The sequence below is a fragment of the Strix uralensis genome, chromosome 1, assembly GCF_047716275.1.
Source record: "Strix uralensis isolate ZFMK-TIS-50842 chromosome 1, bStrUra1, whole genome shotgun sequence".
In the NCBI taxonomy this organism is placed as follows: domain Eukaryota; kingdom Metazoa; phylum Chordata; class Aves; order Strigiformes; family Strigidae; genus Strix; species Strix uralensis.
The window spans coordinates 62,853,481-62,866,610 of record NC_133972.1 but is presented as its reverse complement, the minus strand read 5'-3'; the positions used below and the strand labels follow the sequence as shown (position 1 = coordinate 62,866,610).

The window sequence follows — 13,130 nt, the reverse complement described above, 5'->3', positions numbered from 1 at the left end:
AAGTGATGCATGACTGAACAGCTCGCGCTGTACTCCCGATTTACATTTCTTGTCACCTCGGCTATCATAATATGGGTCTTTTCTTTGACAACATCTGTGTTTCTAAGGTGTTATTTACCAGTGCCTCTGATGAAATGCCATTTTGTTCCTGCTCGTAAGTGGCCAAAACACCAGAAAAATCTATTAGAGTTATGTCAGCATTCCCACACTGAAGACATGTTGTTATTTGTATTTTTTTTCCTAGAATTGCCAATGCAGATCTTAAAGCCAGCAACTTTTTCAGACACCGCACACTACCCCTTGCTTTTGGTTGTGTAAGTTCTCCCTTGTCCTTTCTTTCTGTTCACATTATTAGGGCAGCATGGAAACCTCGGCCATGATCAGAGACTTTTAAGATATGTTTTGTACAATGAATGCCAGACCACTTTAGCACCTAAGTCCAGAATGCTGATCCCTACCCCCATCTCAACTCAGAGCTGGGAGAGGCTAGGCATAGGTCCCTTCTCTCTCCCATGTTTGAGCCCAGGGTTTCAGCTCTCATAAAGGTTCCCTAGTGAAATCCTGCAGAGTAAATCGTAGGATTTTGTAAAGTTGCTCCACATACACTTGCAATTCAGTAATTTTGGAGGCAGAAACAGGAGAGGGAGGAATAAAAGATGGATGTTGACTTTCTGTTACAATGCTTAAGGCACTCACTGTGGGCTTAACAGGTAGTTTTAGAATGGGATACAGTCAGCCTTACTACAGTTTAAATTTTAGATGCCCTCATGCAGCAATCCTTCCCATGTACATGCTGGTGTTCCCTGAAGTGACAGTAAAGAGAGAGCTAGAAACCTTTGAAGATCTCCACAGTGTTAGCATTTATATTAGGTCGGTAGGATTTTCTCCTGGCAGGCATAGCAGATGGGTATTTCTTTATGCAACATTTAGTAATAATAATACACATTACTGAGTTTTTTTCTGGCAATTTGGAAAGAAGCTGAGGAAGGGAAGTCACTGACCTTGGAAGAACCTGCTTGGCCCTGCTGCGTCCCACTGCATCACTTGCTCCCAGGCAGGGAGCACCCCATGAGAGAGAAGCCTCATGCAGGAGTGATGGATGCCTGATGAATGCCTGAACACCATCCTGCACATCCCTCCATGAAGGACAAAAACACTGCAATAAGCATGTCGTTACATCATGAAATTACTGCAGAGAAAATGTACTTCATTATACAAGTGCTTGAGGAAGATTGGTACTCATCAAGCTAACAGCACTTGATTAGGCTGCCTCTGAATCTGGATGTGCCTGGGTCTCACTTGAATAAATGCAAATGACTGAAGTCACATGCACATTAAAATCCTGCAGTGAGTTGTCTGATGTCTCCAAGAACCCCAAAAAGGACAAGAAGTAGATGGAAGTGACAGTGGCTCTACAGTAATCCCAGTCCTAAAATATTACTTATCATCATCTCTTGATTTTTCTTAGCTGTCTGGTGAAGTGGGGTCAATATTTCTCAAGACAGTTCCCCTGTGCAGGATCGGGCTCTAAGCAGAAGGGTGAAGAGTGAGACTTGCGCACCCCTTACCCTTACCCACCAATTTTGTGCCAGCCTGGGCATTTTTAAGCTGTTTGTTTTATCACTTTAAAAGCACTCCTTCCCTCTGTATTTGTGTGAAGCAGTGGTGACAGAAGTGATTGGCAGCTCCATCTACAGCCACTCTTGAGAAGCCCACTGGAGAGGGAAGATCTGGGCTGGGTTACTGTGAGCAGTAAATGAAACCCCAGTGCTTGCCAGTAAAGGAAAGGAGAACTGATGTCTGCAAGCTTCATCCAACATATTTTGGCAGTGCCAGCACTCCCCAAAGCCAGACTCCTCACAGAAACCCCTCCACCAGAAAAATCCCTGTAGAAAAGAGCTATAGATTAGAGCAGGCATAAATGGGGAACAATCATCCGACGTCTGCATCGCTGCCCTGGTTTACTCACAGGAGAAATCCTGCCCGGTTAGTGATATGCTTGCTAGGTTTGTTCAAAACTCAGTTAACACAGCGATAGTTGCTGTGCAAGGGGGGTGGCAGAAACCAGCCTGCACCCTCCACCCCACCCTCAAAACTTATCCCACAACCAGCCTTCTGCACATCATCATTGCAGAGACTGGTCCCCCCTTCTTGAAATCTTCTGTGCTTTACAGTGCATGCGGGAGCTGCCGGTCCCCATTGCCACAGCAAGCTCTTGGCCCCAGGGAGGGCGTTCGGCCCATGCTTGGTGCCATTGCCTTTGCTTGATGCCTATTTCTGTTTCAGAGATGGGACTCCTGGCAGCCAGATCGTAACGGAGAGATTTGAGGTGACATGGGAAAGCGTCATGGTCAGCTCTCACAATGCCATCGTGCTGAAGTTCGACGGCCGCGGGAGTGGCTTCCAAGGCACTAAGCTATTGCACGAGGTTAAGAGGAGGCTGGGCCTTTTGGAAGAGAAGGATCAGTTGGAAGCTGTCCGGTGAATGACACTGTTATCAAAGAAATTAATTCATTAATCATAATTAACCCAAGACTGTCATTAGTCCTGACTGCTTTAGTGGTGTGTGAGGTAGAGCAAGGAGATGGGAGGGAAGGACAATGTAGTCATACAGTTGTGACCAAGTGATGGATTGTGAGAGAGAGCTCATGCCAGCCAGTGCAGAGGGAGAAAAACAAGCCTTAAACAGAGCTAAATTAGAGCACTGTATCACGTGTTCAAAGCCTATTTATTTTTAGCTCTGTACAGTCATACAGCTACAAACAAGTAAGCTTCAATATCAGCTCCTACATTAAATTTTTGCTGCTCTGGTAGTTGGAAAAAATCCATCTTTAAACCCTTAAACTTTTTAAAACAGAAAAAACAGTGCAAAGCCCTAAATGTTAAGTCCTGTCATATTAGATTTATTCTGCACATAATCATGCTAAAACCACTATCAGAATAGTGCAATAGCATGAGCTTTATTATGACTTTCAGAGGTAGTGCAGGTTATTTTTTGCCATTGCTTGGTCAAATCCAACAACAGGTTGCAAGATTAAATCAGAGACTCATGTGAAAGCAGCATGTAGCAGTGTGAATTTAGATTGTCTACACCATTTTTCTGTGGCCACCCCAAATTCAAGCTGATAAAAGTCACACTAGGTTTGCTATATCTAAGGGAAAAATATTTTTAACCCATTGTTTCTCCTCTCTCATGTTCTAGGACACTGCTGAAGGAGCATTACATTGATAAAATGCGAGTCGGTGTGTTTGGGAAGGTAATGTTTTCCCGTTGTTTCTCTGTGCTGTTCTAGTTGGCTGATGTGGCTAAGCAGCTGAGCTAAATCCTGATTTATTGAATATGTCAGTGGTGACTTCTTTATTATTATTTATTTTTGAGATAGACTGCTTCTTGCTCAGAGATGTTAAAGATGAAAGCTTTCATTTTATCAATGTATTTGTCTTTTTTTTTTTTTTAAATTTACTTCCCAGTACAAAAAGTGACTATTTGTCAGAAAAAATGCTGTCAGATAATTATTTTTTCCCCTTGCAAACTTTCATTTCATTTTCATCTTGTCCCTTAAGGTCTATGGGGATGTAGGTAGATCTAGCTTATGTCGTACAAATGTACAACAACAGCATTGATTTCTGAGGCTGATTCGCACCATAATGTGCACCTAGTTGGGAAACAGCAATTGCAAAGTACAGAGTGTTTGAAATGAGAATGGGCCCGTGAATAGAAATTGTTTGTGGTGGGAGATACAGGCTTAGAGTGGGCAAAGAGATCTGTACATACAGCAGCATCTCTGCAGGAAATTGTTAACAGGCTGATGGCAGACTCTGAAATTGTAATGTCCATTTTAAATAATGAAAGACCGGGTTAATATTCTGGAGAGGTAACATATCTGATTAGACCAACAGCCATAAAGTGGGATGCAAAGAGGCAAGCCCTTGGGCATACAACCCTCCTGCCTTCAGGAGAGTGCAGTGAGTACAGAGCTCATCTTCAGCCACATCTGCCAAAGCCAGGGAGATGTCCCTTGTTTCGTGTTTTTTCAGGGCAAGGTATTATGGGCTCTATAATGGCTGAGAGTTTTCTGCAAGGTCTCAGCTGCCTTGTTTCTGTATCCAAAAGCAACAGCACCTCATGGCAGGACTGCTGATGCCCCTGCCCCGTTTGTGTTCCAGGATTACGGTGGCTACCTGAGCACTTACATGCTTCCAGCCGGTGAAGAGAACCAGGTGTTCGCCTGTGGAGCTGCTCTTTCCCCACTGACAGACTTCAGACTATATGGTAAACACCATCCCAGAGCCCACAGACCCTCTTGCTGACTGCAAATTATGTTTCTGCCCTAACCTTTTCCAGTTATCTTCTCTTCCCTCCCCAAGATCTTGCCTGTTTTGTTATGTGTGTGTTCTTAGGACTGGCTATAAAGCCTTTTATCCCACTCGAGCAATTTTGCTGGCACCAGGGGGACCAACCATGGTGGTCAGAGTAATAAAATAACTTCTCTTACTCACTCCTTGTAAATAAAGGAGAATTGGCTCTAAACACCTCCAGCCTGTGACACCAACCTGTACCACTGCCTTGAACATGCTTCTTTTTTGCCTGAATCATCCATCCGTGGGAGCTGTGGTCCAGCCTGCCTGCCTCATCCTCTCTCTGATGGCAATACTCCGCTGCACATGGTGGTCCTTTCTCTTAGGAACACCAGTTGCTTTTGCACTTAGTGCCAGTGAAAATCAGGGGACTACCAGGAAAGTTAACCCTGAGCCCAACGGGAGCTTGCAGTAGACTGTTGATGGAGATGATCCCATGTGAAAGGAGAAATGACACAACACAATAGTGCTCTTCTCCTCTCATATCTGGGTTGCATTAGGTAAAAAAACCCAAAAGGGTCTTCTGTGACTTATTTAGAAACCGTAAGTACATGGTGGTAATGAAAGACTGTAGTATCGTACATATTCTTAGTACATTTTCAAAAACTTTTAGAAATATGTCCTGCATAACTAAGACAATGTTAGAAAGAAGATCTTTTTTAGCATTTGCAGTATTTGACTCAGAAGCATCAGTGTACTCACTTATGACTGAAAGAGATGTTTTCTTTTTTCCTTTTCAAGCTTCAGCCTTTTCTGAAAGATACTTGGGCTTGCATGGGATTGATAACAGAGCATATGAGGTAACTGCATGGACACTGCATTTCCCTGATAAAATGTGAACAGGGTTTTAACTCTTCCTCAATGTGTTCTTTTTTGGGGAGGGAAAAAAGATATGCAAGATGCACTCACTAGTAAAACTCTATATTTAAAGGGCAGGAAGGTGTCCTTCAGCCTGCATACTGCTTTGTTGTTGTTAATAGTAATGATGGATATGTTTTTTATTGATTAACCTTCATGTCTGCCTCTCTAAATTGGGTAAATACAGTTATTGCAGTTTTACAGATTGAAAGAGCTGAAGCTGAGTGACTCTCATGTGCCCAAGTGGACACAATGTCACAGCCTCCTTTAAAGTTCATCCAAACGGTCTTGCCACTTTGATTCTTTCTGAGGTATAATTTTTGACCCAAAGTCAAGTGAAGCTCAGCTTCTCTTGGCTTTTTCAATACAAGCACAGATGTGATATTTCAGGTAGGCAGAACTCTGTGCCAGAGTTGAGCAGGACATGGAAAAGCAGACATGGCACCAGTTAATGAAGATATTGTTTAATATGTGTGATAGGATTGGTTGGTTCATGTCTTCTTTCCTTCAATTACATGGAGGAAAAACCTAATAAAGAACAGTCACACAAACAAAATTTGTTATACAGAAAGCATTGTAATGCTTACTAAGCCTTGCCTTCAGCTAGAAGACATGAAGGCAGCAAATGTTTGAAACTGTTTTCTTACAGAGAAGGCAGGTTGCACCCTGTGCCCCTGCAGGGGAATCTCTTCCTGGCTATCTAAATACTGAGTTCATTGTCTCTCGGATTTTGCACTCATGATCTCTAGATTGTTGCAAACTCTCTTAATCCATTTAGAAATTTGAAGGCAGGTCAGAAGAGGTGAAAGCAAGGGAAAATATTCCAGAATGAGAGCTTTGTGTTGTCACATGCTCTGTGCATTAAAAAGATGGCCTAAGCAAATAGTGGTACTTTTGGTTGACTTGGGATTATCTGCTAGTAACAGCACCTGAGCTCTCTGCAGAGCATGGCACTGTTCTGGGTGTGGACCCTAACTGATACACATGTGATACATGCCACAGTTGAACCATGAGTTGCTTAGGGAGAAGAACTGTTCCTAACCGATGGACCTGACATGAACTTTTTTGAAGGCCACATAATTCAAGACTTGATGTAGACTCCAAAAAAGCTGTATTGTTGTGTGGCAGGTTACAACTGAAGGAGCAGAAAGGAAGGAGCCATATAGGGGAGAACAGAGTGCAAGATATGTGCCTACACCATCACGAGACTTAAACATCACAGCCAACAATCTGAGGATGAGAGAACTCAGCCTAAGTCCATACAGAGTGTGGAGCTTCAAGAAAGCCAGAACAGGCCTGCATCCACCAAAATTTCTGAAAATTTGCCTCTAGCACCAAGGAAATACTCAGGGCCACTTCTAATGTTCAGGGTTGCTTTATCTTTTAAACAAAGAGAGATACACATACCTGTAATGTAAAATGACAGTGACCATAACTTAATAATACATGCCACCGTTTTTAGCCAGCTAATTTGACCTCCATAGCCAGGCATGGAAGGTCCTGATGCTCTTGGAGATGCACTTGTCTATTTTCTGTCGAAACCACGTAGGAGAGTGGGAAGATGAAGACAGGTAAAAGATAGGATTGTAAGGGTGTCTTAACTAAAAAAAACATTGTCATTTAAGCAAACCAGAGCTAGGGCACATGCATTTAAACAGTGAAGGAAACATGAATTTGAGACAGCTATTCTTCCCTGCCCCCCCTATAAAGCAGTAACATCTGTGATTTGAGACACACATATCTTTTGCCACTCCAAGACTATTCTGGAGTCTTTTGGAGTCTCCTTGAGACTTGCATTCTTCTGAATAATGCAGCAAAAAGTGCAGAAGTCCTTCATTTCTCTTACCCAGTACCATTTGCCATCACTCAGATTTGTATTTCCCCTGTGCATCTGAAAGACAGTTAGGGGCAAAGGCATTCTCAGCAGTGGACACTTGAATATAGTATCAGATACTCCCCTGGGCTGTCAAAGCTCATTGAGGTTGGCTTTCAAACCGTACCAAAGTCACTCCAGTTCTCGAAAGAGTTCTTAGGCAGAGGCACCTGGGCACACTTTTCATCGGTGTTTTGTATTCACTGGAAATTCACTTTGACATTTTCAATGTGTTCTGCAGTTCAGGCTTTTGGTGAATGTTACCAGAACAGAATAGGGTCTCTGACCTCTTCCTGCTGCTGATACTGAGCCTGGAAGGGTGGGGGTCTATTTCACCTCCAGACTGATTCAAGTAGCCAAGAGAATATGCTGTACTGGTGTCTGGTTGTTATCCTTGTGATGAAGTATCAAATGGAATTAAGTGTTTCTATTTTCTCCATATAAATTGCTAATTTCTAGCAAGATTTTTAATCTTATTGCAACCTTTACCTTCACAGATCACTAAATTAGCACACAGAGTCTCATTACTGAAGGAACAGACATTTTTGATCATTCATGCTACTGCTGATGGTAAGTTAGCCCATCATTTGAGCTCATTATATGTTTGATTTGGCTTTGATTTTTCTTAATTAAATTTGCCTCTTTAATGATTGTAATCTGTTTTTACAGAAAAAATCCATTTTCAGCATACTGCAGACCTTATCACACACCTAATTAGGGCAAAGGCTAATTACAGCTTGCAGGTACAGTATGTTTCCTTTTTTCATATTTGAACAGTTATTTCCCAGTTTGAACTCAAACTGCTGTTATGAAACAAGATTTGAAAACCCAGCTGCAAACACAGCCTGGCAGTAGAAATAGCACCAGCACATGATGTGTTTCTATATACTCCCATGCTTATTTGATACCACTGTTTTGGTTTGGACAGTTGTAGAACAGTTATTAAATTACAGTAAATTAGATTTCAAGAGACATGTCTCTAAGGAATTGATGCCTGTTGACTTTCTTTGGGAACAACAGGCCAAATTCGGTATGAATTGCAGGGAAACAGGGATCTAAATTAAATCAACCAGAAAAGTTAAGGAGAGAAATGTCACTTAAATTTGACAACCCACTGCAAACAACATACTCTGGTCTAGAAAGCCCCTTTCCACCGAATTACATCTCTGGTTTGCTGAATGGCCCATGTCCAAGCTATTAAAGCTTCCTAAATGAACGCATCCACCAGCCATGGGGATGGTCCCTACCCTCTACTACATCCCAAGCCACAACCAGGAGACTGCAACTAGCCCAGGCTCAATCCATGCCAGGAGCTGTGCTACAGCTCACAGTATAGATGGTTGTGTTGCAGTGCCCAAGTCCTGCTAATGCTTGATTTACTGAATACCAGCTCCCTCTGGCTGCATTTCTGCAGAGCTTCATGTGATGGGTATGCTCACTCCATCATGCTTCAAAGTCAGGTACACAGACTGGAGCACAGACACAGGACCTAACAATGAGCCCGTCACAGATTTGGTCAGCACTATAATAACTGAGGTGCCCCTGTACATTCCCCAATGCAGAAGCGTTATACATTGGAGCCTGAAGGCACAGATGGGCTTGATGCACATCAAAGGTTAGTTGAGGACTGAATGGAGGAATCTACATCTTGTATCAAGGTACTCAGAGCACCTCAGTTCTGTCTGCAAGCATCCAGCCCTAGAAAGTCTTTTCCCCCATCAATATCCCAGTCTAGACAACCCATTACGATCCTCTCACATTCCTTCCACATGTGCAAAGTTACCTATTGTCTTTAAACATTTCTAGCTTCCCACATTTTTTCTATTTAATTACTTCTCCAGTAAGCTTTATTTTAATTTTTTACTTAATGACATTTTTTCTTTAAAACCCTTATTTTAGTCAGTAAAACCTGACGCCATTTCTCTCCACAGATTTGCTCTGGGGTTTTTTTCAGTCTTCACAGGGAGCAAGCGTTGTTATTTTTAAGTATGGTCTGGTTCTGCTTAGTCTGAACTTGTTCAGAATAAAATTAAGTTGAAAACCCATCCCCAGAAAAGTTCCTTTTGAAGGAAGTTGCAAGTCTGCACAGAGAGTGCTGTGGTTCCTGTATTACCCTGGACCTCATGTGCCTCCATGGGAAGACATGCAGTGCCAAGGAGGAGTTATGGGTTTGCAGGCCACCTCGAGTGGCAGATACAGGTGGTCAGTCCTGAGACTTTAAGCTCCTAATGGTGTGTATTTCTTTGTTTCTTTGCAGATTTACCCTGATGAAAGCCATTACTTTAGCAATGCAGCATTAGAGCAGCATTTGTACAACTCCATCATCAACTTTTTTGTAGCATGTTTCCAAGTTCAGGACAAACTCCCAATAGCTCCACTGAAAGAGGAGGAGGACGACGATTAACCCTACTTGTCCGTGCTAAGCACAAGGCAGATCTATCTAACAATATGCAACTGGATCATTTTCCTGAAGAAAGAGATGTTACATTGTTAGCATGTATTTAAAGAAAACTGAAAGCAGCTCATCTGCTTTACTTGACAGCAACTCCTTCCTAAATGGAAGAACATTCAGCATGGTGAACTCAGCAGAAACTGCTGTCTGAAATTAATCCATCACAACCAACATCTTCTTTTTCTTTCTTTTTTTTCCCCTTTATTTTCTTTTGGTTTTGTTTGCCACAAAGTGACTTCTAGCATGACAGTGGCAAGACATTGAACTTGAAGGAACACCCCAAGAAACTGCTTTGAGGACTGGAAGATTTAATGTCTCTTTGCATTCAAGCAACCAAGCGGTAGCAGTGAAATCCATCATCAATATTAAGGTTACTATAGTTAGCGTCACACTGTGCAGGAAAAAATCTAACCTAATACATGGAAAAGATTATAGCACAATTATTTTGAAAGATACTGATTCATACATATTTGTCTGCTCTTTCCCATGTTCAGAAGGTTTCTCATTGCTACAGAACACACAAATTCAATTGTACAAAATATCACTATAGTTACACCGATTTTTTCCTTCCTGTAATTGTTTCTTAATTTTACATAGCTTTTACTTCTGTTTTCATTGGGTTTCATGCTTACCTTATTAGCTTCTCAGCTTGTTCTGGATGGGGAAAAAACATACACTGAATTAACCAACTCACTTTAGACCTTAGGGCTCTAAAAGAGGCAATGAGGGTTGAAGTACCCAGATGTTAAAAAAATCTATTAGACTAAAGCAAAGGAAATCTCACTCTCCTGTTCCTGGCACAGCCTTTGCCTGCAAGATTGAGTATTTTCTTTGGCAGCCTTGAAAAATATGCACATAAATAAGCTAAATCAGCTTAACATTGAGATATTTTTATTGTACTACAGAAAAATATGCGACAGTCACAATTTTTTTTTTCTTTGTTTAGTGTTGGAACAATTGGTTGGCAGCCTGTTGGAAAAAGGCTAGATGAGGCTATGGGAGCAGGAATTTGTACCAGATACTTCGCAGATCATCTCATAAAGCCATTTAAACAAAACCAATGTGCAGACATTTATTGCACATGCTGTCTGCAGCTTAGTTTTATTCCAGGTCAATGATTAGCACATTCCAAATACGTTTAATTATCTCTTCTGCTCGCACTAGTTTTGCTAAGCATAAAAGAAAAAAAATGGGAGCATTTTTGCTTTAAAATATCTAACACTTCATTATAGCAGTGCAAAGCAGCTTTTAAAACTTCTTGTGAAAACATGAAACTCCCAGAAAGAAATCCAACCTTCAGTCACTTCCACTTACCACATCATAAGAAATTTGACTAGTGTCGCTCCTTGTAAAATATTCTGACCAAATGTACAGCCAGTATTAATACTGTATATTTCATTTTGTTGTATATAAAGGAATGTAAGTCAGTTATTCGTCAGGTCCCCGATCCAATATTAGTCTTGTGTTCAGCATGCATGCGATAACACTTCTTTGCTGATCAGGACTCTTTAGAAGTACTAGCTTGGAATTATAACAATTAATGTAATTTCTTTTCTTGTTTTGACAGCTTGAAGGTCAATACCGATTTCTACTTTTTACATAGTACTGTGGGTAAACTCACATCCTGACAGCAATGATGATGTTTCCATTGTGGTTTTTAGTGTGTCTTTTTTATTATCTTTATTTTAAGCTTTGAATGTTGGTTGTACTTTGACCATCATGAAAAATATATTGATAAACCACAGAAATTACCTAGTTTGGTTTTGATTATCTTCTTTAATTTACAGTGCATCGACATTGTGTGAACAAGAACTACGGTATAAATCTGCTTTATCCGGCAAAATGCCAAATAGACAATGAGAATGCTGCGTGTCCAGATTTTGCTACACTTAACAGGCTCAAAAGCCTGAAATGAACTTGACCTGAGAAATGTAAAAATCTGCTCTGTCCACAATCTTTTGTAGAAAGAACTTTAGGATGTGGCATGGTAGTGTTTCTTCATTCATGGAATAAAACATTATTTTACCACCCTGGTTGCTACTGCTGTTATTTAGTGTTAAGTACTTAAATAAATCAAATTGCTGGAAGTGCTATTCCTGTTGAACTGAGCCCAAACTCCAGGGTGCAGATCAGAAAAAATAAAACAAATCTTTATAAATGAATACACATCACCATTTAGTCTGCCTGTAACCTTGGTAAATGGTGTCACCATGGTAAATGGTGACTTGTTTTGAGGAAAACATGAAGTACCACAAAGTGAGTTCAATCCCAAAGTAGCAGTTCATGAGAAGACCCCTATGACCCTCTAGTCTTTGGTAAAAATGCACCTTTCCTCCCTTTCTGCCTGCTGACCTGGCACAGAGGCATCCTGAGGACATCAGTCAGGCACAACAGCTTGACCGAAGGGATTTTTGCCATTTCATCCAATGTCCCTTTTCCCAAAGGTCACTTGTGGGTTATGAAGTGGGAACAAAGCACTAAAACTTACTGAGTGTTCTGTAGCAGATTTTTTGCAGATGATTCTCTATCAGGAAAGGGGCAAATGAGGAGGGAGTCATCCCACCCAAATTCAGATATTTGTTTCCCTTCAAACCAAGAGGAGAGCCATATACCTGCCAGTGCCATCCTCAGACACCTCCTTTGAACAAGCAGCAGTGTTAATATGTGCCCATTTTACTCCTCTGGCTGTGAAGACAGGAGTGACTATCCCAGAATGAAACAGCTGGGGGACAAGTTAGGGCCATCCCTAGCTGTCGTCTGTAACAGCACGTTGTGGAGTGCAAGATCAGCTGGATGTTCCTACACCTTCTTTACACCTGGAAAGGGAATCCTTTCATTTCATAAATTTCCTGGGAAAATGGAGGGTTTTGTTCAAATTAAAAATTCTGGCTATGACTGTACCCTACAATACACTGTCCTCTTCATCTCAAGCAATAACTTCAGGAAAAAATTAAATCTGCACAAACATCCATGTCTCTAGGCCTAATAAAGACATAAAATACCTTTTAACCCTAAAAGACAATCATGTATCCAGGCTGTGAAGCTAAGTCGCCACTTGGAAGTACAAGGATGACAAAGATGCTTTCCAACGGCACCTGCTGGCTCACTGCACCACATCAGTGTCCAGAGTGGTGGCCCATCAGCTGGTACCAACTTGACTGAACCAGATTCACAGGAAGAGAAATTTAATATTTCACAGCAAAACCAAGAAACTGTTGTGGACACTTACTCTAATCTTTGTTGCCAACAAATCAGGAAGCAAGAAGCTTGAGCACTGGTACAGGGCAGGCAAATTGTACCAGTACAAAATAGTTTTGCTGTTATTTTACTTAATTACCTAAATGTAACTAATATTTTTTTATTGTCCCAACAAATCAAGCTTATACTTTCAACTAACTGGCATTTCTGGATGCCATAATGTTCAACTGTGGCATCCCAAAGCAGAAGAGAACTAATGAGCAGTGCCCTACTAATTCAGAAGGAAATCACAGAGGGAAAAATGAGGCATTGCTAGTAGCTAATTAACAAAGCCAGGCAGCCAGCCATGTTTGTAATGGTCTATGGGTTCAGGCATGGAGCATATAAACC

General features: G+C 41.4%; 1 protein-coding gene across 5 annotated transcripts in view; it reads left to right on the top strand.

The window, feature by feature from the left end:
- Nucleotides 1-11,570, top strand: part of DPP6 (dipeptidyl peptidase like 6) — a 565,250-nt gene extending 553,680 nt beyond the window's left edge. For all 5 annotated transcript variants that reach the window (XM_074868891.1, XM_074868920.1, XM_074868910.1 and 2 more), the window contains exons 19-26: nucleotides 245-314; nucleotides 2,287-2,481; nucleotides 3,203-3,257; nucleotides 4,168-4,273; nucleotides 5,101-5,159; nucleotides 7,588-7,660; nucleotides 7,760-7,833; nucleotides 9,348-11,570. In XM_074868891.1, the coding sequence (XP_074724992.1) occupies nucleotides 245-314; nucleotides 2,287-2,481; nucleotides 3,203-3,257; nucleotides 4,168-4,273; nucleotides 5,101-5,159; nucleotides 7,588-7,660; nucleotides 7,760-7,833; nucleotides 9,348-9,494 (779 nt within the window). In that variant the 3' untranslated portion in view covers nucleotides 9,495-11,570. The remainder of the gene's footprint in view (nucleotides 1-244; nucleotides 315-2,286; nucleotides 2,482-3,202; nucleotides 3,258-4,167; nucleotides 4,274-5,100; nucleotides 5,160-7,587; nucleotides 7,661-7,759; nucleotides 7,834-9,347) is intronic.
- Nucleotides 11,571-13,130: the final 1,560 nt, after the last annotated feature.